The sequence below is a fragment of the Myotis davidii genome, unplaced genomic scaffold, assembly GCF_000327345.1.
Source record: "Myotis davidii unplaced genomic scaffold, ASM32734v1 scaffold327, whole genome shotgun sequence".
In the NCBI taxonomy this organism is placed as follows: domain Eukaryota; kingdom Metazoa; phylum Chordata; class Mammalia; order Chiroptera; family Vespertilionidae; genus Myotis; species Myotis davidii.
Window position 1 is genome coordinate 69,717 of NW_006298628.1, and position 26,168 is coordinate 95,884.

Genomic DNA, 26,168 nt, shown 5'->3' on the forward strand with positions numbered 1-26,168 from the left:
CAGATGCTCAATGCAGGAGCTGACCCCTGATGGTCAGTGTGCTCCCACAGGGGGAGTGCCGCTCAGCCAGAAGCTGGGCTCATGGCTGGCAAGCACGGTGGTGGCGGCGGGAGCCTCTCCCACCTTTGTGGCAGCGCTAAGGAGCGGGCCTAAGCTGGCAGTCGGACATCCCCCAAGGGCTCCTGGACTGTGAGAGGACGCCAGCCAAGCTGAGGGACCGCCCCCCAACCCAGTGCACGAATTTTGTGCACCAGGCCTCTAGTAAATACAATAAAAAAGTAAGTGGGTTCTGTTTTTTATTGTTGACACTATTACAGATGTCTGTAACACCGTCTCCTTTTTACCCTCTTTGGGTTCTGTTTTGATCTGCAAGTCTTCCCATGTTCCTCCTCTTTTGTAGTGAGTGAATATACTCAGCCTGCCTCTCCTGTCTGACTGGGAACTCCCTGAGGATGGGCTCTGTATATCCCCCATCAGACTGCAATCTTCCCCTACGGCAAGAGCTGGGTCAGCCTGGGAATTCCCAGAGACCAACAACTGTACCCCCTATCCGACTGTACCCCCTCTTCCTCATCAGAAAGGAATCTTCCTGAGATGGGAACTATGTTTTCACCACTAAAGAAGGTCTCCCCCTGGGGGATGGGGCAGGAATTGTTTCTCCCCATCCAACTGAGGGTTCTTGAAGCAAATTTATGAGGGTGTCCCCACTTGGAAAAATTATTTATTACAATTTTTATTGTAATAAAAATACAATAAAAGTCACGTTTTCAAATAAAAAGAAAAGAACAATAATTTCTGTCCTGAACCCAGCAGTCTCTGGCTTTGTAAGTCATTGCCTACAGGGCTGCTTGCTGCTTGGAGCCTATTCAATCTTCTGCCATTTTCTCTCTCTGTGACCTTTGGGAAAATCAACCGCTCAGAGCCTCGATTTCCCCATCTGTAAAGTGGGGCAGGTATCCCTGTTATGGAGACAAGTCCACATTCTGCAAGGCACTGGGAGGGACTGAGGGGGGCGGCAGCGAGCTGTCCAAGGGACGTCATGGGTACTATAGGCCTGGCGCGGCGTGACACTTCCCCTCCGCAACACCAGAGGGCGATGTCGCGAGCTGCGGCACCACCCGCCCACAGGGGCGGCGCTCCTTCCCTCCCGCGTCTGTCTCCTCCACGTGGGGACGCAGGATGGCGGCGGCAGTGGCGGTGGGTGTGCGTAGATGGGGGCGGGGGCGCGCGACGGGCGCAGGTGCCCGGGGTCCGCGAGCCGGGAGGGAGGAGGGAGGCGGGAGGGGGGACCCTGCCCTCCCCGGCGCGTGGCTGACGCCCGCTGCGCTTGTTGTCGCAGGACGAGGCGGCGGCGCGCGACGTGCAGCGGCTGCTAGTGCAGTTCCAGGATGAGGGCGGGCAGCTGCTGGGCTCCCCGTTCGACGTGCCCGTGGACATCACCCCGGACAAACTGCAGCTCATCTGCAACGCGCTGCTGGCCCAGGTGAGCGGTAGGCGGCGCCTCCCGGGGCGCGCCCGCTGGGGATCAAAAGACCTAAGATCGGGGGCGCAAGAGCCCCACTCCTCGCCCACAGTGGGTGATGCACCCCGGCGCGAGTCCATGGGGTGCCACCCACCCCGGGGGAGGGTCAGAAAGATACATGGGCTTGAGAGCGACTACATGCCGACCAGACCTTGGCGGTCCACTTGCGGAGAGAGACTGGAAGGAATCGGGCACATCGCCACACCCCTCATTAATGCTCCTGATTTTACAGGGTAGCACGGAGGCATTGTGACTCGCACGATGCTACGTGGTAGATGGTAGTTTGGAATTGGGCTCCAAAGGTGTCAAACTCGAAACCCGTGCTCCTTTAAGGTCCAAGCCAGTGTTTTCAAAGTGTTGCCCTCGGTTGGGGTGGGAGGAGTTTAAACATGCAGGATTTGGACCCCACCCCAGACTTACTACACCTGACTCGGGGGAGAAGCAGTGCCTGCATTTCCAAGCAGCTTTTTGGATGCTTCTTACACAGTATACAGCGAGGTGGGTGGTTTGGAAAGCACTGCAGGATGGAGTATACTAATCCTGCACTTGAGTGTTCTCCTTAAAGAACACTAAAGAGTCCGAATTAGTCACTAGCAATAGGATGTTGGGCTAATTACGTAGTTGCTCGGAGCCTCAGGTTTTTTTTTCTTTTCCATCTTTCAAGTGGGACTATGAATGCCTACCTCCCAGAGTTGTTGTGGGATGCAGATAAAGGATTTTAAAGTGCTGTGTAAGCCTCCCACAGTAGTTCTTCAAGGATTAAGAAGGTCTAACGCAGTGGGGGACGATGGAGGCCTAACTCTAGCAGGGTGGCTGGAAAGAAGGAAGTTTCACTTCCCACAGCTCCGTGGGGAGCCTCCCAGGTGCAGGGGGCCCCTGCCTGCATTCGAAAGGAGCGTTGCCCTCTGCCTTGCCCTCCAGGAGGACCCCCTGCCTCTGGCTTTCTATGTCCACGATGCTGAGATCGTGTCCTCCCTGGGGAGGACGCTGGAGGCCCAGGCGGTGGAGACGGAGAAGGTCCTCGACATCATTTACCAGCCGCAGGCTATCTTCAAGGTCCGCGCTGTGACCCGCTGCACCAGCTCCTTGGAGGGTCACAGCGAGGCGGTCATTTCTGTGGCCTTCAGCCCCACCGGAAAGTAAGGACAGCTGCCGAGTTATAGAGGGGCGTGTCGGGGTGCAGCCTCTGGGTGGGGTGAGGAGGGGACCCCCAAGTGATGATCAGTGTGGCCTCAGGCGGCCTATCATAGACCCAAGCTCTGGGCTCAGGTTCCAAGTAGGGTTTCCCACGGGAGGTTTGGTCCACAAAGACCAAGGCCACCTGCCTGGGAGGGGCCATCCTGGACTTGATCTCAGGAGCTTTGACTGCACGCTCAGCTCTGCCCCTTCTGGCTGCGTGACCTGGGTAGGTCCCTTAACCTTTCTGGGTTCATTCTTCATCATCTGTGGAACTGGGTTTCTTTGTTCTCACGGTCCTGCGAGGACAGTGAGAAGCTTTAAATCTGGTTATAGCTGTGGCCGTTCCTTTTAGGAGGGAAGAGAAGCGAAATGACCTGTTGGGGTCTCCTCTCAGGTGGCAGCAGGGTTACGTTTCTCCTTTTCACGGGAGAGAAAAGCCCAGTCCCAGACTCTAGTCCCAGAAGACAGTTGCACGGGCAGCAGAAATGGGCAGTGCTTCGGGGTGGGCCCTGCCCCTGGGCCCCACTGTAGAGGTCTGGCCGCCTCTCTCTTCTCCAGGTACCTGGCCAGCGGCTCTGGAGACACCACTGTGCGCTTCTGGGACCTCAGCACCGAGACACCGCATTTCACGTGCCAGGGTCAGTATGCAGTTGGCCGTTTAGGGGTCTGACTGGGGGGCGGGTGACCCGCTCCAGCTCTTTAATTCCGGAGGAGGCAGGTTCCAGCTCCTTCATGTCCATGTAGTGATGACCTGTTCCTGAGCAGAGGCTGCCCCGCGAGCCTAGCCAGCCTCGTAAAAACAAGCAGACTAGATCCGTGGTCGGCGAACTGCGGCTCGCGAGCCACATGCGGCTCTTTGGCCCCTTGAGTGTGGCTCTTCCTAAGCCTTAGGAGTACCCTAGTTAAGTTAATAACAATGTACCTACCTATAGAGTTTAAGTTTAAAAAATGTGGCTCTCAAAAGAAATTTCAATCGTCCTGTTGATATTTGGCTCTGTTGACTAATGAGTTTGCCGACCACTGGTCTAGGCCAGAGAATAAGTGAGGGGTTGTGGGAAGGGGCTGACAGGCTAGGACCTGGCTTAAATCCGGCCTCTGCCATAGCGGTTCTCACACTTAAATGCTCATCGGAATCACCTACGTCAGCGGTTCTCAACCTATAGGTCGTGACCCCTTTGGTGGTCGAACGACCCTTTCACAGGGGTCGCCTAAGACCATCCTGCATCTCAGATATTTACATGACGATTCATAACAGTAGCAACATTACAGTTATGAAGTAGCAACGAAAATAATTTTATGGTTGGGTCACAACATGAGGAACTGTATTTAAAGGGCCAGAAAGTTGAGAACCACTGACCTAAGTGGTGCTGATGATGCTAGTCTGGGGACCACTTACTGGCTGGGCAAGGACCTTGTGTGCGTGGAGAGCGTACGCCCTTTTTAAGCTTCTGTTTTCTCTTCTGGAAAAGGGGGGTGATAATTCTTGCTTTGCCTCATACCTTAGTGCTATGGTGAGAATTTCAAGGGATGACACATATGAAAACACTTTATACCATGTGTCATGTAAGGAATTATTGGAAAGCGGCAGTGTTATCTGTACAGCAAGATGCATGGTTCTGGCACTTGGGGTGTATTTTCCTGCTGCCTAGGAAACCTTCTCTCTCCTTTTGTTCGATCGTTCACTTATGCAGCAACTAGTTTAGGAGTTCCTGCTATGTGCCAGGCATTGCTAGGAACTGGGGATAAGAACGGATGTCCCTCCTTTGTTCCTTCCCTTCTTTCTCAGGACACAGACACTGGGTCCTCAGCATATCCTGGTCCCCCGACGGCAAGAAGCTGGCCTCAGGCTGCAAGAATGGCCAGGTAGATGGTGGTCAGGGTAACTAGGCAGGGACTCAGGGGCTGCCTTCCTGGAGGTGCGTCACAGTCGGGTTCTGGGTCTTCAGGGAGGTGGGTGGGTGGGGCAGGGGAACCTTAGGGAGGCTTATTTTGTGAGCTTCTGTCTTTCAGATTCTCCTGTGGGACCCAAACACAGGGAAGCAGGTGGGCAGGACCCTCGCCGGCCATAGCAAGTGGATCACGGGCCTGAGCTGGGAGCCCCTCCATGTGTAAGTGACAGGGCTGGGGTAATGAGGAACGAGGGGCTCAAAGCTCTCCCCCTGCGCACTTGATGCAGAGAGGGCTGTTCATCACAGGGCCTGAGAGCCGCTTGCAGGTGCTGCTGAATCTTGGGGTCGAGAAGCTGTGCCCTGATCCTTGAATTGGGAATGGGGAGGCGCCATGGGAAGACCAGTGTTGCCAGGTCAGAAGTGAGGTCACATCTCCCTTCCCTCCCAGGAACCCCGAGTGCCGCTACGTGGCCAGCAGCTCCAAGGACGGCAGCGTGCGGGTTTGGGACACGACCTCGGGCCGCTGTGAGCGCATCCTCACCGGGCACACCCAGTCGGTCACCTGCCTTCGGTGGGGAGGAGACGGGCTGCTCTACTCTGCCTCGCAGGACCGCACCCTCAAAGTCTGGAGGGCTCACGATGTAAGAGCTGGGCGGGTTCAGAAGCCAGTCTGGGCTCTGAATCTCAGGCCGCGGGAAGCCAGCACCAGGGGAACATTGACCAGTGTCTCCTGAGCATGCTCTGAGAGCCAGGTCGAGGAGACCCTTGGGGATCACGGGGTCCTGTGGTTGGTGCTGCGCTGTAAGGGAGGTTCCAGTGTCCACTGGCGTAGGCAGGCTCTGGAAATTCCGGCGGTGAGAAGCCTATTGAGCCTGCCTTATTCCAACCTTACTTGACCAGAGTCTTTTCATTCTGACATACTAACTTCCTTCCATGAAACATATTTTCAGAAACATTGATCTGGGCTAGTGCTCTCGTTTTACAAACGAGGAGAGACTTGAGGCCATAAGGGTGGTTTGATGAAGATCACAGTGAATGAGGGTCCTGACTTTGAGTCCCCTGGGACTAATCTGGAGGTGCAGTTTCCCGAGGGTAGAGAGTGGTGTGTGCGTCTGACCTGTCTCATTCTCCCCTAGGGTGTGCTCTGCCGGACTCTGCAAGGCCACGGCCACTGGGTGAATACCATGGCCCTCAGCACGGACTATGCCCTGCGCACAGGGGCCTTTGAGCCAGCTGAGGCCTCGATTAACCCCCAAGACCTCCAGGGGTCCTGTGAGTGAGCGGGAGAAGGAGGGGAGAGAGCTGCTTGGTAAAGAGCCAGTTCTCTAGCTTAATGTGTGAGAGTTGAACCTAGGCGGGGGGTGTTTGCTGTTTATGTTGGATTTCTAATCAGCCTCACGCCTTACCTTCTCTCCCCTCTGGTACGTGGACACAGTGCAGGAGTTAAAGGAGAAGGCTCTGAGCCGGTATAACCTTGTGCGGGTGAGTATGTGCCAGCCGCTGGCACATGCACCTCTGTGCTCGTCTGTCTTAGTCCCTGCAGCGCTCTGCAGACGCTCGGCCCCTCTGCCTCTAGCCCCACCTCAGAAAGTACTTTTTCTGGAAAGTTGTTCTTGAAAATCCTAGTTTATACTTCTAAGGTCTTCACGTGCTAGGGATCACTTTATTTTATTTATTTGTTTCTCTATTCATTGCATTGCCAAGATGCCTCTCTTTTTTATTTTGTTTAGTTTAAGTAACACATTCACATGGCCAGAAGTTCAAAGAACACAAAAAGACAGATAGTGAAAAATCTCTCATCTCTGTTGCACATTCATCCGTGCCTTTTAGAAGCATGTAGTGCCACCAGAATCTTGTTTCTCCTTCCAGACTTCATATATACACACATGCATGTATATATGTACCCTGTATACAGTACGTGCTGCATAAGGACGTTTCCATCAACAACAGACCACATTGCGATGGTCCCATAGCATTATAGTGAAGCTGAAAAACTGTCGCCTAGTGATGTCACTGTCCCCACGTCCTCTCGCCGTGCATTGCTCGTGTGTGTGGTGATGCTGGTGTAAGCAAACCAATTGCACTGCCAGCCGTATAGAAGTACAGCATGTACAGTGCGGACAGTACCTAGTACTTGATAGTGATAATAAACAGCTGTTACTGGTTTACGTATTTACTGTATTATTGTTCTTAGAGTGTATTCTTTATACTTATAAGAAAATGTTGCTAAAAACTGTGCCATGTTCCAGCAACAGCCGCATTCGTATGTCTCATGTTTACCTTGTCTCTTGATTGCATCATTTTCTCTTGTGCTTGAGTTAATCTCGCGTTTTGTACAGTAACATGCTATACAGCAAGCATGTCAAACTCAAAGGCTAACACGGGCCAAATGAACTAGGTTAATGTGTGTAGCAGAAAAACAAAGCTTCAATTTTCATAGAAACATAGGATTATTTCGATAGAGACATGTTAAATACAAAGGGCTGAAATAAACAAGTAACCGTTAAAATAATAGGACATTTTAATAAAAATTAATGTTTTTTCTTGAACATTAACTTACCAGACACTAAATAACTGCACAAGTTAATTAGCGTAACACAAATACACCTATTTTTCTTGTTCTCCAAAAGCAAAATATTTCCTGTTGTGCACACCAGATAAGTCAGTCCAAGACTAATGACGTGGCCGTCGGCTGCTAAAATATTTGCTGCTAGTATCAGTGGAGAGAAAAGGTGTGCCTGCACATAAGGCTAATCAGTCATTAGCGAACGTTGTAGTTCGTTAATAATGATGTATAACAGGATACTGTAAAAATTTTTATTAAAAGGTTTCTTACATACCGTTATATTGACTGGGCCGCAAAAATATTCATTGTGGGTGGGCCGCGAGTTTGACATGCTTGTGGTACAGGCTCCTTGCCTGGCAGCAATAGGCTGCACCCTTTAGCCTAGGTGTGTGGTAGGCTATACCATCTAGGTCTGTGTAAGTGCACCCTGTGAAGTTCAAGCAATGGCAAAATTGCCTAACGACACATTTCTTAGAACATGTCCCCATCATTAAACAGCACAAACGCTTAATTCTTCCCCCTTTTTTTAAAAAATTTTTTTATTGATTTCAGAGAGGGAGAAAGATAGAAACATCAATGATGAGAGGGAATCATTGATCAGCTGCCTCCCGCACGCCCCCTACTGGGGATCAAGCCCGCAACCCAGGCATGTGCCCTTGGCTGGAATCGAACCCAGGACCCTTCAGTCCACAGGCCGACGCTCTATCCGCTGAGCCAAACCAGCAAGGGCATTTCTTCCCCTTTTTTAACGCACCACTCTGTACCTGGCTTTTTCATGGAATTACATATCTTAGAAATTGTCTTATGTTCGTAAAGTTCTTTTCGGGGTTTGCGGGGAGTAACTCCTATGAGTTGGCAGCTGGCCCCAGCCTCACTGCTCTGGGTCCCGGCCGCCGTGTGCTGGGGTTGAGTAATCAGTAGCGTGTTTGTTGCTGAGGTCGCAGTCTCCCGTCAGATCGTGTTTACCACTGTCTTTCCGCCTCCCCCAGGGCCAGGGCCCAGAGAGGCTGGTGTCTGGCTCAGACGACTTCACCTTATTCCTGTGGTCCCCAGCAGAGGACAAGAAGCCCCTCGCACGGATGACGGGACACCAGGCCCTCATCAACCAGGTGCTCTTCTCCCCCGACTCCCGCGTGGTCGCCAGCGCCTCCTTCGACAAGTCCGTCAAGCTGTGGGACGGCAGGACGGGCAAGTGAGTGGAGGTGTGGGGGGGGAGAAGGACCTGTTGCTCTGGAAGGACCTGGTACTGCCACTGGCTGGTTGTGTGGCGAGTGTCTGGATTTCCTGAGCCTCCGTTTCCTCCTCTTTAATAAGAAGCCACCTGACCCGTCAGCCTTGTTACAAGGTTTGAATGAGATGGTGTATGTAGCAGCAGCGTTAAGTAGGCCCTGAAAACGCTGGTTCATCCCACATCTAAGGAGAGAAATGATCTTAACACTGGCCTTCCTCAAAGTGTGGTCCAGAGACTAGTGGCAGCAGTAACATCTGGGAATTTGATAGAAATTCAGAATCTCGGGATCTTACCGATCAGAATTTTAAATTAATTTTCCAGTTATATTTGGCATACAGTATGAGATTCATTTCAGGTGTACAGCACTATGATTAGACATTTAGATACCTTACGAGGTAACCATCCAGTACGTCTAGTACCCACCTGACGCCATACGTGGTTATTACAATATTATTGACTACGTTCCCGTTACTGTACTTTACATCCCCACGACTGTTTTGTAAATCAATTTGTTCTCTCTCTGAGTTTGTTTTGTTTGTTCATTTATTTTGTTTTTTAAATCCCACATGTAAGTGAAATCATATGGTATTTGTCTCTCTCTGACTTATTTCACTTAGCATAATACCCTTTAGGTCCATCCATGTTGTCACAAATGTCAAGATTCCATTCTTTTTTATGGCTGAGTAATATCCCATTTTCTAACCTGTTTTCTATCAATGGATATTTAAGTTGTTTCCATATCTTGGCTATTGTAACTAATGCTGCAGTGAGCATGGAGATGCATATATCTTTTAGAATTAGTGTTTTGGATTTCTTGGGATAAAAACCCAGAAGTAGAAATACTGGGTCATATGGCAGTTTTCTTTGTAGTTGTTTGAAGAGCCTTCATACTGTTTTCTGTAGCGGCTGAACCAATTTACATTCCCACCAGCACTGCATGAGAGTTCCCTTTTCTCCACATCCTCACCACGCTTGTTTGTTGATTTATTGATGGTCGCCACCGCATCTGCATTTTAATAAGGCCACCAAGTGATTCTGCTTGTCGCTAAGTCTGAGCAGCACCGTGTAATGAGGCACAGTGCCCTTGGGGTTAATTAGTTTGGAGGAGAGGCAAGGGCATGGGCAGGAAGGAGCAAAGAAACCCTTGGCACCTGTGTGTCAGTTGTGTATTTTTATACAGCAACCCTTTGAAATAGGCCGTTCAGTGCCTTTTTCAGGTAGGAAACTGAGTTTCAGAGATGCCTAATAACTTGTCCCAATAGACACAGTTAGTCTGAAAGTTCCAGGTGGGCCTGGCCCAGTTTTACTCCGTGCCACCTATCAGCAAGCAACTGTCATATTGGGGGGGTGTCAGGCAGATGAGCTAAGCAGATGGCGGCATTGGATTCTAAGGCATGCAAAGTCGAGTGGGTATGGAGCCCTGGCAAGAGGCACCCTAGAAGCAGCTCATTTGGAGAAGTTTTAAAAACACATAATGGGCAGTAATGATTAAATTGGCCTGGGGTGGGGCCAGGCAGTGGGATTTTGTAAAAGTTCCCAGGTAATTCTAACATGCTGCCAAGGTTGAAAACTATGGCTGTGGGCATCCAGGACCCTTCAGACGTACTTGATGATCTAATCTGCATCATCATCTTCTTCCCTTGGCCCAGGTACCTGGCTTCCCTGCGTGGCCATGTGGCTGCCGTGTACCAGATTGCGTGGTCAGCCGACAGCCGGCTCCTGGTCAGTGGCAGCAGTGACAGCACATTGAAGGTGTGGGACGTGAAGGCCCAGAAGCTGGCCACAGACCTGCCAGGCCATGCGGATGAGGTACAGCCCATCCTGTGGGTATGCAACGGAAGCCTGGCCCTCCTCCTCCACCCTCCTCACTGGCCCGCTTTCCTTCCTCCTCGGTTTAGGTATATGCTGTCGACTGGAGTCCAGATGGCCAGAGAGTGGCAAGTGGTGGGAAGGACAAATGCCTCCGGATGTGAGTTGGGGGAAGTGGTGGTGGGTGTGCTGGGCTTTGCTGTCACTCTGTGACTTTCCCTTCTGGTGTAGAATTTGGAGGGTTTGCCAGGTTCCCAGGACGGGGCATTGCAGGGATTATGGGAAATGCTGACAGTTCCGAGGCTGCTCTGTGGAGGGCGTAAGGGGGTGGGGAGTAGGGGGTCCAGGGTCGCTCCAGCACGAGGCAATAGTTCTTTGTGAGCGCTGGACTTGGGAGTCTTCAGACCTAGCTCAAATCCTGGTTCTCCCTTCAATGTGCAGTCTGAGAGCTTGGCTGACCTGTCTCTTGGGGGTTATCTAACTTGAGCAGACAAGAAGATCAAAGGTAGGCGGTGAGCACACCCTGGAACCAGAAGCTTCGTGTGCTTGTGAAGGAACATTACTGTCATTGGACAGCTTGCTGGGCACCCCAGGGGCCGGGTCTGGTCTGAGGCCCTGGTGAGGCAGGCGGCAGATGCCCAGCCTGAGTGAGGCTGAGACGGTAGCCAGGCTCTGGATGGCTGAGGGGAAACCACAGGTCCTCCTTGTGGCGGGCTCCTGGGATTACATGGCAGCCTCCCTTTCCTGCGGTCACTCCCCATCTGTCCCCTCCCCTCTCCACAGATGGAGGAGATGACCCCCACCTGGACTTGGCCTGTGCCAGCTGCCTGCCCTGACAGAGACTAGAGGCCGGGTGGTGACCCGGAGAACAAGTGTGGCCTGCTGTCCTTGCACAGACCCTAGAGCAGATCGGAGGTCACAGGTGGTTACCGCAGAGCTCAGCCCTTGGCCGTCACTCTGTACCTTCCTGGTACCATCAGGGGTGACAGGAGGCCAGGCGACGACTAGACCCTGCTGCTGCCCCTGCCTCCTTTCCCTGCTGTCAGCTCTGTTCAGAGTCAGACCCCAGATTCTGTGACCAAATAAATAATTTATATTTTGTGTGTTTGGGTTAGAATCCCTTGTCGAGAATCCCCAGGCTCAGCCAACGTCTGTGCTAAGTCCGTTTGTCTAGCCTCCTCTGCACTGGGCCGGAAGCCACCTTTCCTCTCTCCCTACCCCCTTGTGCCTGTCAGGGAGAGGCCGGCTGAGGCTGGGCAGGCTGGCTGAAACCCGTGATCGTGGCCAGAGTTTAAGCCAAGGCTGAGCTGTCTGATGAGTATGCACGAACCACATGTGGCTATTTCCATTAACTAGCATCCCTGCAGTTAGAGATGCTGTTCTCAGTCGCTCCAGCTCCAGGCTGCTGAGTGTATTGGACAGCACTGTCGCCATCACGGAGTTCTGCTGGCCAGTGCTGGTCTGCGGGGCGCCTCCCTCAGCCCCTCACCAGCACACTTGCCGAGGCCTTGCCATCCCCGAGCACTGTGCCCGGCTCTCGGGATACAGACAGGTGACGGCTGTCCCGGAGGGTTCTCTAGTGGGGCATGCAATGGTGAGAGCTCCGGCAGAAGTGGGCGAAGTGTGTTAGGGGAGGATGGTTCTCTGTCCCCTGAGGACTTCAGGTATGAAGGGACCCCACAGACTCTTGACCAAGATCTGGCCCTCCATGCATCCTGCCTCCCCTTTCTCCTGTTCCAGCGCTGCGGCAGATTGCTGAGGTTGAACTTCTAAACCATCCTTGTATGTACTGCTCAAGGCCACAGCAGTGGCCTTTCTAATCTCGTGTTCCCTCACCTGCCCCCACCCTCTTCTGTGCTTCTATATATCCCTCATAGTAGCCCTGCAGCTGGTCTCGTGTGTGTGTGTGTGTGTGTGTGTGTGTGTGTGTTAATCTTCACCCGAGGATATTTTCTCCATTGATTTTTTTACCCCCTAGAGGCTGGGGGAGGGTTGGAAAGGGGGGTGCGCTGGAGAGAAACATCAATTGGTTGCTTCCCGCACGTGCCCTGACCAGGGCTGGGGATCAAACCTGCAGCTGAGGTATGTGCCCTTGACCGGGAATTGAACTCAAGTCCCTTTGGTCCACAGGCCAACGCTCTAACCACTGGGAAAAACGGGCCAGGGCACGGCCCTGTATTTTTTTATAAGGAAACAGCCCAGGAAGCTTAAATGGCTTGCCCATGCCCTCACATCCAAGAAGAGCCAGAATTAAATCTGGCACTGCCCCAAAGATTGTGTAATTTGCACCATGTCCCTCCAGAGCTCGTCTGATGCTGATGGTGTGCAGACTGCCGCCACCTCTGCCCAACGTTGCTGTTTTTCCTGGCGTGTGTTTTAGTCTGCGTGCCGGTCTCTTCTTCCCATGGGGAAGAAAGAGGGTGGTGCTGGCAGAGCCGGGCAGGAGGAGGTGGTGGCTGTGCACAGCATGAAGCAGAATGGAGAGGTGCTGAGTGACCTGCAGTTCTTTAATGAGGGATCTGGACTTAGCCTGGATCTGGGGAGGGGGTGCCTGCAGCTGTGGGCAGTGGCTGACCTGGCCTGCAGTGCCCTGGAACCCTCTCCCTTAGTAGGGAAATAGGTTTTCCAGATCTTCCAGCCTCCGCATCTCAGCCTGCCTCATGGTCACTGTTTTCCTCTGTGATTGCTTGCGCCGCACGGTGATCTGGATGGGGTTGTTCTCCGGGAAGCTGGTCAGGTCGTTGGCCACGGTTGCAAACTGAAATCACACAAGAGAACGCCTCAGACTTCCTCCCCAGACCTGACCTCTCTCTTTGCCACCCCAGGTTTGTTTGTTAAATGGGATCTTAGGTAGCATCACCAACCTGCCTATCAACACCAGAAACAGGTACAAGGAGGCATGATTCAAACCTGTGATATTTCCAACCACAGGCCTGTGGACTCGGGCCTCTCCCTGACTCCATGCCCCTACCCACCCCCAGGCTGCTCCCTTCTTGGTCCCCCTTCAGCCCAGCCTCTGTCCTGGATCTGTCAATGCCCTTGACTTCCTGACCCATTCACAATTGTTGGTACCGAGTTGAAAGATGAACGTGATAGTGATGCTGCTGAGAACATTAGTTTGCATTCCCAGTGGGCACCAGAAGTGGCTTAATCCTCAAGCCTCCCAGAAGAGAGCAACTCGGAGGTGAAGTGTATTTGTGCAGGTAGAAGGAAAGCAAGCAGGGAGATGTCGTGGGGGTATGGGGTGTCCCCAACCTCCAAAGCCCCTGGTGTAGACCTCTCCCTAACCCCGGGGGCCCCCATCTTTCAGGGCTCACTTTGTAGGGCTTGCACCACTTCCCCGCCCCGGCTGTGTTGACGGCACGGACGATGAGGCAGTAACTTGTGTTAGGCTTCAGCTCCATCAGCTTGACAGTGGTACCCAAGATCTTGTGGAAGATCCACGGGCAGTTCTTTGTCTTGGGAAACTCACTGTCCTTTTTCTTGGCCATCTCCTGCAACAGGACCTGGTAGAAACTGACCGGCTGCCTGCTCATGGCATAGGTCCAGGAAATCTAGTGGGGAAGAGAGCCCCAAAGCTTCCTCAGAGCTGGCCCGGGCTGTCCTCCCATCATCCCGACTCGCACCACCCACCCCCACATGGGTGGGAATGCCCCTCTTCCATCCCCTGTTCCTGCTGGAGCTGAGGCAAGTCTGATGGCAGGGTCAAGGTGCGCCAACTGGATATGGAACCACCAGCGTGAAGCATTTGCGGCTCTCCCTGCACAGCCCCACCCACCTTGGAGTGTGCCTTCATTCCATTTCTTCTAGACCAGCGCTTTTTCAACCAGTGGGCCCCAAGAATTGTTAAAACGTGCAATACCTGACACTAAATAGTCAACCGGTACTGCGGCACATGCATGTTTTGAACATTCTTGCAGCACATCAGGGTGGAGAATCGCTGTTCTAGACACGTCAGTTGAGAGGGGCCTTAAGAGATGGTCTTGTCCACGTCACTCATTGCATATGGGGTTAAAGGTTCAGAGGGCAAGTGGCTGGCCGGCCCATGGTCACATAGCAATTATGTGACAGGGATCAAACCAGTAGCTCCAGAGCCCATGTGCTTTGTACTCCAGCAGTGGTTGCCAAGCAAGCCTGACGAAGGACCCCAGGGAGTTTCCATAACACTGCAGATCCCTGGCCTGCTGTCTCCTGGCCGCCCTCCCATTTACAGTTTCTCCCCTGTCTAGGCTGAGTAGTTCTCAAACTGGTGTGCCTGAGAATACCCCAGGGGACTTTTTAAGACAGATTGCTGCTCCCTGCCCTGACAGTCTGATTCAGTCGGATGGGACGGGGAGTGAGACTTAAATTTGTAACTAGCTGCCAGGTGATGCTGGCCCTGCTGGTGGTCTGGGAACCACACTTGTGAGAAATGCTGCTCTAGGCTTTCCAACAATGGAGCTTCTAGATTTATCTTCCTAAAACACAGCTCAGGTTGCTCCCATCACCAGAAACCAAGCTCTGCAAAAAGCTACTCTCTATTGCTTACAGAAAAGTCTGAAGTAGCCTGACTTCAGAGGACTTCTGGAAAATGACCCCAGGCTAACTTTCCCCATCTATTCCGCTAGGACTGCGCTTCCCCACCTAGGGTCCGGGGCCGTTAGCATCACCTGGGAATTTGTTAGATTCTCAGCCCCCACCCCCAGGTCTACTGAATCAACCAGATGAGGTCCAGAATCTTGTTTTCAGCAAGATGGTCAGATCTGCAGGCACAGCAAAGTGTGCATTGGGGCCTGGGTGTTTTCTCCCCCACTTTCCCACTGATGACCCTTGGCTAGTGTCAGCCCCTCCAGGCAATGGCTTTCCCCCATCTCTAGACGTTTAAACCCTACCTCTACCCCAGCTCCAGTGTTCCCAAGAGCTAATTCCTGCACCTGGAAGTAATGTGTCTTTCCCTCTGACTTCCTGGTGGGCTTGATCTGAACTCTTCCTACAGCAATGAGCCCTTTCTAGCTTGCACAGAGTTCCTTACAAACATGCCCTCTCTCCTAACCTATGAACTCGAGGTCAGGATGCAGGCGTTAGGCATCTTCACACACCCCCAGAGCTCAGCTCAGTGCCTGGCACATTGGCGATAGACAGTAAGTGCCTGGCACATTGGGGGTAGACAGTAAGTGCCTGGCACGTTGGGGATAGACAGTAAGCCTTTGCCAAATGAATGAGGAAGAAAACGCACCACGGCTGTGTAATCGCTGACTGTGTGTTCACAGATAAAGGGCGTCTCTGGCACGTCCGTGACCACGGAGGACTTGGAGGACGTCGAGGAGGTGTCTGTGTCCAGCTCAGGGTTGTCAAGGTCCAGCAGGCCCTCGGGGGCTATTTGGGACTTAGTTGGACGGGGGCAGAAGGCCAGGTCCTCCTTTTCTGGATTCTTGGCCACCGAGGTGATGCTGAGCTTGTTCAGCTCGCCTTCCAGCAACCCTGCAAAGAAGCTGCTGTTGGGCTGGGTTACGGCCAGTTTGATGGGATTCAACAAGGAAGATGAGACGGGGGAGAGGCTGGTGTCATCGGAGCTGCATTCAGATTCCTCCCCTGGCATCGCCTTCCTGGAGTGCGAGGGGAGACAGGTGAGCACCCAGCCAGCCCAGGCAGCCTGGACGCTCCCGGAGGCCAGGCCTGGGGCCTGACGTACAAGGGTCCCAGCTGCTTCTGAACAGCTCAGAACATCCTCACTGCGGTGCAGCAGTGCATCTACCCACCGGGGCACAATGCCAAGTGCAGATTCCTGGTCCCTGGTTGGGATGGAACTGGGGAAACTGCTAAAGTTAATAGGATCCTCAGACGATTCTGATGCAGGTGTTCTGAGAACCACAATTTGAGAAACTGCTAAAACTTTAAGGCTTCCCTGCACAGTAGGGTCCAAAGTCCCAGGGTAGGACCACAATGATCTATTGAGGGATGGAAAAGTTGGAAAAATATCTAAAAAATAAATAAATTAGGCTTTACTAATATGTAGTCACTAATATGTAATGTAGTTACTAATTTATTTAGAATTTATAATATTTAACAATATATAGCATGTAAAATTAACAAATACACATATATTGGGATGAATGCTCAAAAACTTTTTTCTTCCATTCTAATTTTTTAAAATCATGACCTATTTTAGATATAGCCAAAGACAGCAAGAATAATATATTAGCCTGGCAAGTGTGGCTCAGTAGTTGAGCATCGACCTCTGAACCAGGAGGTCACGGTGCGATTCCTGGTCAGGGCACATGCCTGGGTTGTGGGCTCAATTCCCAGTGTGGGGTGTGCAGGAGGCAGCTGATCAATGGTTCTCTCATCATTGATGTTTCTCTCTCTCTCTGAAAGCAATAAGAAATAATATATTACTATAATATATTAAACCTATGTGATCATGTCAACTAGTGTCACCCCAATAAATTTAACTTTAACAAAATAATATATTAAGCTTTTATTTAGCCGCCATCCAGCTTCAGAACTAAAGCCTCATCAGTATAGTTGAAGCCCACTGGAGTCTTCTCTCCCCACCTTACTCAGAGATAACCAGTCCAGTAAATTTAAAATTTTTGTGTTTATTATTCCTCGTGTGTTGTTACATATGTATGTTATCCCTAAGCAAGATATATTTTGCATATTTTTAAATATGTTTTTATTGATTTCAGAGAGGGGAAGGGAGAGAGAGAAACATCAATGATGAGAGAAAATCATCAGTTGGCTGCCTCCTGCACGCCCCACACTAGGGATTGAACCTACAACCTAGGCATGTGCCCTGACTGGGAATTGAACCATGATCTGGTTCATAGTCAGTGCTCAACCACTGAGCAACACCATCCAGGACATATTTCTAAACTTTACATAAATAAGTGGTATCATTCAGTATATATCCATCAGCAGTTTGCTTTTTCACTCAGCATTCTGTTTGTTTGTTTTTTTCCTATTCATCTGTATTACACAATAGCTCTGGTTTAATCATTTTAACTGTTCTTTGGTTTTTCATTACAGGCATATCTGTATTGTTACTAATTATTTGCTATTAAAAAGGAAAACCTTGTACAGGTTTCCACTATTTAAATATTTTTTTACCAATGAAGTGCAGAACTCCCCCCGCCCCACAAAAAAATTGGTTTTCATATCTTTTTTTAAATCTACCTTTACCCAAAGTAAGGAATACATATTACATGGCAACCTAGTATACTCATACATACACATAACACTAAAGCACACTGCACAAACCAGTTCTTCCTCTATGTGTGATGTGCTCTGGAACTTGTTATTCTGTTTAATTTCATTTTTATGATACTGGTCTCCACCAACTAGAATGAGTTCCTGACCCATCGATGGGTCACAACCCCCAGTTTGAAGAGCACTTGTCTAAGAAAAGCAGTCAGGGTCACACGGTGAGTTGATGGAAGGCTTGGAACTAGAACCCAGATCCCCTGGGCCCCAGGCCTGCCCGATGCTATGCGATTCCCATCTGCCCCTGGCACTTTCTGCCTCATCTCCTCTGCTTCCTACCCCATCTCCCTCAGCTGCTCTGGCCAAGTCAGCAACCAACACACTCCCCTGGGTCCCTTACACCAGGGCTTCATGGTTGACTGATGGACTAAATATTTCCTTCCTGAGCTCCAGCTCCATTGACCTCCTCCTAAGAGACCCTGATCAGCCCAAACCTGTGTTAGCCCATCTGTGGTGGACATTTGGAATAGATGATTCCCCCACCAAGGTCATTGTAGGTGGAAGAGTCTGAGTAGTGATGCCATTTATACTTCAGGTTGTCCTAATGGATCTGTTTCAGACTTACTTTGTCAAAAGACCAGTGCGGATGTGGGCAGGGAAGGCAGCTAGCCCGGGCTGTATGCTGCACATGCTCTCTTCTGGTATTTACAATAGCCCTGCTGGATGAGTGTTAGCCCCAATTTTCAGATGAGGGAGTAATCTTATCACAGCCATATACCTAAGTAGTCAAACTTGGATTTGAACTTAGACTCATAGCCCTAGGTCTTCCCACTAGAGCATGAAGTTTCCTATAAGCATCCATCACTTTTAGCCATACCTGCTACATGCAGGCTTCTTAGGAGATGGACACCATATCCCTTTCCTATAATCAGGACCAGCTACATAGTTTGTGGGTCCCTTAACAAATTATTAAGAATATCAAGAGAATAACAGCAAAACATTCAACTAAGTGCAGGGCCCTTCTAAATGTGGGGCTGTGCGGGACTATAAAGGTCACACACACTGAAACCGCCCTGCAGATAACTTCTCAGGCCACCCCTTCACTACTATCATGTCAACACTACTACCACCCTTCCCGGCTCTCTCCTTCCCTTCCTAGACATTCAGCTCACATATCACTTCCTCCAAGAAGCCTCCCTTAACTGTATCCTCTCCCGAGCTATACTAAGCCGCCTCCATTTTCCCAAGGTGTCCGGTCATAGCACAGACCATGCTGTATTATTCTTGATTCTTCACACACACACACACACACACACACACACACACACACCCCAGGCTGGGAGCTTCTTGAATCCTGGGTCAGACACCTTAGAGGAACTCAAAGAGTTTTGTGGAATGAAGTAAAGGGAACCCAGAACCATCAAGGAGAAGCAGTTAACCTCAGTCTGAAGACAGACAGGTTATTGGGGGGCCATAATCAGGAAGGGGAAGGCACCAAAAGGGACGATTGAGAGAGGGGAGCCATGGAAGAGTGGAAGGGGCAGGGGTGTCTGGGGGGTGGGGGGAGGACCCTAACTAGACTAAGGGGCTAAGGAGCACTGTCAACCAATCTCTGACTAATCCCAGAAGGCCTCCTGGAGTAGGAGGCCTACATGTGTCTAAGAACTGACATGGGCCCAGAAATCCATGGTGCAGCCTGCACACATGCTGTCCCCTGGGAGTCCAGGGCCCAGGTTGTGACAGGTCCAGGAAGTACCTCTTCTTCAAGCCTCTCCCACCCACAGCTCCAGCCTTAGCAAGGAGGGCAGAACCCGGCGTGTGTCTTACGGTAGATTGGGAAGGTTGATGGTATCTTCCTTCTTGAATGTAATCAAACTGTCCCTTGAGGAAAGAGGGAGTCCTTTGGTGGCAACCGTCCTGTTCATAGTTTGGGCGTTTGGAAAGGGCTTCGGCATTTGATTCAAAATGAGAGCCTCCTTTTTCGTCATGTTCTCCTCCCCATCTCCCACTTTACAGAACACCTCTGATGCCATCGGGTTCGTTTGGGACCACAGCCGACAACCAAGCTGACAGGAAGTAGAGAGAAACTGGGGGCAGGGGACCCAGCCTTAGTTTGGCTGGGATGGAGGTGCAATGAGCTGACTTCATAATCATCGCAGAGTGTAACAATTAGGGGACAGCCTCCCCCTTGATCTGAGGCTGCTGCTACCCAGGGCCAGGGCCAGGGCCTGGAGCAAGGTAGAGCCAAGGAACAGACTGCATCCCCCTTCCAGCTCCAATGTTCGGTGGCTCAGCAGCACTGGCCTTCTGCAAAGATCTCAAAGGCTCCCCACCTATGAGGCCCTTTGGAGCTGCCCTGGGAAGGAGGAGAACGGTGGTAGGAGAAAGGCACCCTGGCATGGAGAGAGGAGACGCTGGAACGGGTCTTTGGGGCTGGGGGACTGTGGAATGCTGAGGTACCATGTCCAGAAATTCTAGGCAGCAAACCCTCACTGTGTCCAATCTGTAGGCAGAGAGAAAACAGAGATGGTCCATGGGATTCATGGCTCCCATATACCCGGGTTTTACTGCTAGAATTCTAAACATGTCACATGGGTGCTCCTGGGTTGAGTGACAGTGGAGGATGCTGCCGAGGGATACAGAGATGGACCAGACGTTATTTCTGTTCTCAAGGAAACCACTCCCGTAGGAAAACATGCGCGCAACTCCGGGGATGGGAGAGAAGCTGTTAAAGCAGCACAGGCTCTGCACTTAGAGGTGAATTTGTCGCTCTCAGTCCAGGCCTGCCCTTACAGGCTCAGTCATCTTTGGCCCCTGACTTCACCTCCCCAGCCTCAGTTTCCTCATCTGAGAACTAGGGGTAAAAATAGCACCTATCTCACTGGGTTATGAGGAGATAACCCTGTAAGGTTGTTTTGTTTCTTCCAGAGGATGAGGCAAAAGCAAAGGACATTCAAAATAACAAATCCTATGTTCTGTGTTTTATGTACTCAGGGTTTTTGTTATTTTTTTCCAAATGGTATTTATAAAACAACGTTCAATACAGAGAAGCTGCCCTGGCGGGTGTGGCTCAGTTGCATGGGTGCTATCCCCGAGCACCGAAAGGTTGCGGGGTCCATTCCTGGTCAGGGCACATACCTGGGCTGCAGTTTGATCCCTGGTCAGGGAGTGTACGGAAGGCAACCAGTGTTTTCCTCTCACACTGATGTTTCTCTCTCTCCCTCCCTTTCTCTCTAAAAATAAATTAAGTACAGAGACTCGGGTGTCGTCTGTGTCCTCTGCTGTTTCTTAGCACTCAGCAATATCCTACCTGGTTGATTTCATTCCTCCTCACTGTCTTGCCCCCACTAACAGGTAGGGCCCCTGAGCACAGGGACTGGGGGGACCTTCTGGCCTAGCGTTTAGAACAGAGGTACATGGGTGGGTCTGCGTGCGTGTTCGGGGAAGGGGGGAGAGGCGAATGTGGGTGCCCAAGTGTGCACGGGGCTTTGGGGGCAGGAGCCTGTGTGGCCGGCGCGCCGCGGGAGATTGCATTATTTTGTGACTCCTTCCTGGGAAGCTCAACATATCACTAATCTGAAAAAAAAAAAAGCAAATAACATTTATTAAGCTTCTTCTGGGTTCCAGGCTTGATGCCTTGGGCAGTGCATGCAGCCCCGCGCCCTGCAGACCTGGGCGAGGGCCGGCCCTCCCTCCTCTGCTCCCCACCCTTCGGGGGAGCCAGGCCTCCAACGGGGCGGAGCCCTTGCTGTGTGCCCGGCCCCAGGCCCGGGCCTGCGGCCCTGTGGGTTCCCCAGGCTCCCTAAGATAGGCTGCCTCAAGGGAGCCCTGTCACCCCACTTTGCAGATGGGTAAAAGCCAAGCATGGGCAGCCCCGCCCTTCGTGCCGATCAACCACACGTGTTTTGCTTTCAGTGGTGGACCTGGCTTCCGCAGACCTGGAAGAGGTCGCGCAGAAGTGTGGCTTGTCTTACAAGGTGAGCTGACGACCTCCTTCCAAACCTGGGTGCCTCCAACTGTCTGTCCCTGAGCCAAGGGAGCGAGCACAGGGTGCTCGGAGGTTCATGAGGAGGGGACGGGGACCTGCGGGGCTCTGGGGTGCCCCCTCCCTTGCCTGGTCGTTGCTCCTTGCTGGGGTTCAAGTGCCCCGCCCATCCTGAGTTGCCCCGCCCCTTCGGCAGGCCTTGGTTGCCCTGAGGCGGGTGCTGCTGGCTCAGTTCTCAGCCTTCCCCTGCAATGGCGCCGATCTCTAGGAGGAACTGAAGACCGCCACTGCCATCCTGTCCACTGGCATTGGAAGGTGTGTATGTGCCCGTGGGGAAGGGGGTGAGAGCCGGAGGCTATGGATATTTCCGGCTTGGTTCTTGATGCTTGAGTCTCTAGAGGAAGCATGTCAAACTCGCGGCCCATGGGCCACATGCTTCGTTTATTTGGCCTGTGTTAGTTAGCCTTTGAGTTTGACATGCTTGGTCTAGAGACTCAAGCATCAAGAGCCAAGCCGGAAATACCCCAGGGGTGAGGGCAGCAGGGACTGATGGTCAGGGCTTCTGAGTTCTTACCTTATAGCAGGGCTTCTCGACCTCATACTCCTGACTTTGGTTTGGTGCATCATTAGTTGGGGGCGTGGGGGCGTGGGGAGAGGATATCTGGTGAGCTGGAAGATGTGTGGCGGAATTCCTCACCTCTGTCCACTAGGTGCTAGTAGCACCTCCCTTCTCCCCAAATTGTGCAAACAGAAATGTCTCCAGAGCTCTGGCAGGTGTGACTCGGTTGGTTGGAGTGTCCTCCTGTACACCAAAAGGTGGTGGGTTCTATTCCCTGTCAGGCACATAACCAGATTGAGGTTCCATCCCTGGTCAGGGCGTGCGGGAGGCCAACATTTGATGTTTCTCTCTAACTGTTAGAGAGATATTAGAGTCTAACATCTATGTTTTACTCGCTCTCTTTTTCTCTCTCTCCCTTCCTCTCTATCAAATCACTTTTTAAAAATGTCTCCAGACATTGCCAAATGACCCCCGAGAAACAAAATTGCCCCTGATTGATCACCACTGTCTTATGACACAAGATGTCAGTATTTCATTATTATTCAGCAGATTCAGAGCAACTCTTCTTCGGCCCTACGTCATATTCACTTAAGAATAAGACAAGAAAGAACATACAGGAACCAACATTTATTGAGTGCCTACTATGTGCCAGCCAAACCAGCTGGGGCTGTAATTCATTCTTTCAAGAATATTTATTGAGTGCTTACTTTAAACATGCCAGAGCCCAAGCCTCCACAGACAATTTAATCAAACTCTCTGGGGGCGAGACCTCGGCATCAGTATTTTTTGGAGCTCCCAGGCATCTCCAGGGTGCAGGCAAGTTTGGGAACCGCTAATACTTGCCTCTTAAAACACACACATGTTTTCATTGATTTTAGAGAGAGGAAGGGAGAGGGAGAGAGAGAGATAGAAAAATGGATCAGCTGCCTTCTGCACACCCCCAACTTGGGATCAAGCCCAAAACCAGGGCATGTGCCCAGAGCGGGAATTGAACCGGTGACTCCTGGTGCGTGGGATAACGCTCAAGCAACTAAGCCACACCAGCCGGGCAATACCTGCCTCTTTTTAAAACTCCTTTGGTGCCCTGGCAGGTGTGGCTCAGTTGGGGGCCACAGCTGGAGAAGCACTGCTGTGATGGGACTGGGGTTCTCTGGTCTCAGTGGGAGGAATGGGATCCAGGAATTGCAGAGCTGGACGACTTTTTAAACAGAGGCAGGGACAGCTGTCCTAAGATGCTGCAAGGCTGCAGTGTTCTGACTGGCAGGGGCCTGTGGCTATAATCACAGGTCCCTGGAACTGAAATAGATGGGGTGCTTACTGAGGTGCTACTTGGCATGTACAGAGGGGTCATGGGAGGTCACGGAACTATTTCCGAGGATGGCACCTGTGAAGGTGATTGTAGGGTGAGCGGAAGGATGCTTGTGGTCAGGACCCGGCGGCATTGGGATGGGCTCTGCTGTAGGAGAATCTTCAGCCAGTAGGTTGGGCAGGACATGGAGGGTGGTTAGTGACCTGTTTCATGGTGGTTCAAGGACAGAACTCGGATTAGGAATTGGCCGGGTCTTGAGTTTTATCCCAAGGCTTCCACAGCCGGGGTTCCAATAATAATAGGACTAAATAGCATGTTCTACAGCTTATTTCTCTGGGGCCATTTATTGTGGCAGTGTTGTGCCAGTGTTGCACAGTGCCTGGATGTAATACTGAACAAGGGCCAGTCCTTGCCCCAGGGTGCTCTGGGCCACATGGGAAAGACAGACAAAAACAAGTAAATAGAAAATAATTCCAAACCCCTAGAACTAATATGTGAATACAGCAAGGTTGCAGGATATAAGAGTAACACATAAAAATCAATTGCATTTCTATATACTCAAAATGAACATGTGGAAATGGAAGTTAAAAACACAATACTGTTTAAAATTGCTTCCAAGAAAATGAAATATTTAGGTCTATCTCCAACAAAACAGATATAAGATCGGTATACTGAAAATTAAAAATTGCTGATGAGCCCTGGCCAGTTGGTTTAGTTGGTTAGAGCATCGTCCCAATGCACCAAGGTTGTGGGTTCGATCCTTAGTCAGGGCACATACCGGAATCAACCAGTGAATACAAAAATTAGAGGCACAGCAAATTGATGTTTTTCTCTCTCTTTTTGTCTGTCTTCCCTTTCTCAAAATTAATCAATTGTATTTTTTTAAATTGCTGATAAAAGAAATCAAAGAGAACCCAAATAAACAGAGGGACATATTGTATTTGTGGATTGGGAGACTAAACATAGCAAAGATATCAATTCTTCCCAAAATGATTTATAGATTTAATGCAGTTCCTACCAAAAATCCCAGCAAGGTTATCTGTAGAAATAGGCTTATTCTAATAATTTGATGGAAGAGCCAATGGCCTAGAACAGCTAAAACAATTTTGAAAAAGAAGAATAAAGTTGGAGGAACCATTCTAGCAAATGTTAAAGCTTACTATATAGCTGCAGTAATCAAGACAAATGTGGTATTGGCAAAGAGATAGGCATACAGATCAATGGAGCAGAATAGAGAACCCAGAAATACACCCCAGATATGTCCGACTGATTTTTGACTAAGATGCAAAAACATTTCAGTGGAGGAGGAAAATAGCCTTTTGAACAAATGGTGTTGGAGCTATTGAACATCACAGGTAATAAATAAATAAACCTAAAATTGAAAATGGATCATGGACTTAAATGTGAAACTAAAAACTATCCATCTTTTAGAACAAAACAGGAGAAAATCTTTGGGAACTAGGCATATAGTTCTTAGACTTGACATGAAAGTATGAGCAATAAAAAAATTGATAATACATTTTTTTAAAAAGTCAGAATGAAAAACTGATCAAAATTTAAAACTTCCTTTGCAAAAGAGGATGAAAAGGTGATCTATAAAGTGGGGAAGATATTTTAAAGCCACATACTCAACAAGGGACTTGCATCTAGAATACATAAAGAATTCTTAAACCTCAACAGAAACACAAACAGTCCAATTAGAAAATGGGCAAAAGACATGAACAGATACTTCACCAAAGAGGACATACAGGTGGCAAATAATCACATAAAAGAATGTTGGACATCATCATTCATTAGGGAAATGTAAATTAAGACACACTGAGATCTGACTACACACTTAGCAGAATGATTAAAGTAAGAATGGTGAGCGCTGGTTGGTTTTGCTCAGTTGTTAGAGCAAACTGTGACCCCCTGGTTCATAGGTTGACGCTCAACCACTGAGCCACGCCGGCCTGGCTGGAGAGATGATTTTTAAGCTGCGAGTGAAAGGATGAGGAGGGCTCACGGAGGAACGTTTAGCCATGCCCTTTCCCCAAAGGAAACTCTTCCTAGAGAAACCTCCTGGCCAGAGACATTGAGAACATCTCTGGACAGAACCAGTGCTAGGAAGGAATGTCTTGCTTTTCTTCTTGGCTACTAATTCCCTCCCTACTCCCTAGTATCCTGGGTTGATCCTCTTCCTTCCTCTTCTGCCATCAGCCTAGACAAACTGCTCGATGCTGGTCTCTATACTGGAGAAGTGACTGAGATCGTAGGAGTCCCAGGTAGCGGCAAAACCCAGGTAACACATATAGCTAGAAGCCAGAGGATTGGGAGAGGTGGGTGCATGATCCTGGATCCCCAGGGAAGCTTCTGCCAGTAGATTGTGACTCAGAGCTTGGAAGAGAGAAGATGGGTGGGGAGGAGTGGGCCTTGAACTTGACCCATTCATGTCACTGGGATCTGAATAGATTTGATGCAGAGCTCCCATCCTGGGCAATCTTTGAGGGCTCAAGTTCACCCAATGCCCAATCTCTACTCAGGTATGTCTTTGTGTGGCTGCAAATGTGGCCCATGGCCTGCAGCAGAACGTCCTATATGTTGATTCCAATGGAGGGCTGACAGCCTCCCGCATCCTCCAGCTACTTCAGGCCAGAACCTCAGATGAGGAAGAGCAGGTAAGGGGTAGGACTGCTGGATTCCTTTAAAGCCGTGACACAAAGACCCCATGATCCCTTACATTATAAGGATCTTAGCCACTTGGAGGAGTTGTCCTTTCTGGCTTTGAAACTTGCTGTTCTATGAATACTTCCTGTATCCTTCCGGTCTCCCTGTTGTAACATCATCCCAACTTGGATGCTGTTCACACACGATCCCCCCAGCTCCTTGCATACCTTAATTCAGGGCTGGCAAATACCCAGCATCAGGGTTCCTATCCCATTTCATCAGTCCTATCAC

General features: G+C 50.5%; 3 protein-coding genes across 5 annotated transcripts in view; 2 read left to right on the top strand and 1 right to left on the bottom strand.

The window, feature by feature from the left end:
- Positions 1-1,154: 1,154 nt before the first annotated feature.
- On the top strand, positions 1,155-11,300 carry NLE1 (notchless homolog 1 (Drosophila)). 2 transcript variants are annotated; one of them, XM_006774198.2, is made up of 13 exons: positions 1,155-1,197; positions 1,340-1,483; positions 2,444-2,661; positions 3,260-3,339; positions 4,488-4,564; positions 4,712-4,809; positions 5,039-5,231; positions 5,727-5,862; positions 6,026-6,072; positions 8,146-8,348; positions 10,037-10,196; positions 10,286-10,356; positions 10,980-11,300. In XM_006774198.2, the coding sequence occupies exons 1-13, from the start codon at positions 1,180-1,182 to the stop codon at positions 10,990-10,992; spliced, it is 1,458 nt and encodes a 485-aa protein (XP_006774261.1). In that variant the 5' UTR covers positions 1,155-1,179; the 3' UTR covers positions 10,993-11,300. The 2 variants fall into 2 exon arrangements, with proteins under 2 accessions (XP_006774261.1, XP_006774262.1); XM_006774199.2 differs by lacking the exon at positions 1,340-1,483 and having other exon boundaries at positions 1,158-1,197.
- Positions 11,301-12,801: 1,501 nt separating this feature from the next.
- FNDC8 (fibronectin type III domain containing 8) lies at positions 12,802-19,411 on the bottom strand. The gene is made up of 4 exons (XM_006774387.1): positions 19,206-19,411; positions 15,412-15,781; positions 13,514-13,750; positions 12,802-12,954 (listed from the first exon to the last, which is right to left on the bottom strand). Exons 1-4 carry the CDS (start codon positions 19,409-19,411, stop codon positions 12,802-12,804), a joined length of 966 nt encoding a protein of 321 aa, XP_006774450.1.
- Positions 19,412-21,040: 1,629 nt separating this feature from the next.
- Positions 21,041-26,168, top strand: part of RAD51D (RAD51 paralog D) — an 11,888-nt gene continuing 6,760 nt past the window's right edge. The window contains exons 1-3 of one of the 2 annotated variants that reach the window (XM_015570818.1): positions 21,041-21,355; positions 21,560-21,678; positions 25,754-25,888. In XM_015570818.1, the coding sequence (XP_015426304.1) occupies positions 21,226-21,355; positions 21,560-21,678; positions 25,754-25,888 (384 nt within the window). In that variant the 5' untranslated portion in view covers positions 21,041-21,225. The remainder of the gene's footprint in view (positions 21,356-21,559; positions 21,679-25,753; positions 25,889-26,168) is intronic. The other variant, XM_015570819.1, reaches the window with a different exon arrangement.

What these genes read in the sequence shown, in the direction of transcription:
- FNDC8 (XM_006774387.1), bottom strand. Translation starts at nt 19,411, where the DNA reads ATGGCATCAGAGGTGTTCTGTAAAGTGGGAGATGGGGAGGAGAACATG. An exon ending in ATCAACCTTCCCAATCTACC is followed by an intron (nt 15,782 to 19,205) that starts GTAAGACACACG and finishes CTCGCACTCCAG; the next exon opens with GAAGGCGATGCCAGGGGAGG. An exon ending in TCAGCGATTACACAGCCGTG is followed by an intron (nt 13,751 to 15,411) that starts GTGCGTTTTCTT and finishes CTTCCCCACTAG; the next exon opens with ATTTCCTGGACCTATGCCAT.
- NLE1 (XM_006774198.2), top strand. An exon ending in AGCTGGGAGCCCCTCCATGT is followed by an intron (nt 4,810 to 5,038) that starts GTAAGTGACAGG and finishes CTTCCCTCCCAG; the next exon opens with GAACCCCGAGTGCCGCTACG. An exon ending in GCCGGTATAACCTTGTGCGG is followed by an intron (nt 6,073 to 8,145) that starts GTGAGTATGTGC and finishes CGCCTCCCCCAG; the next exon opens with GGCCAGGGCCCAGAGAGGCT.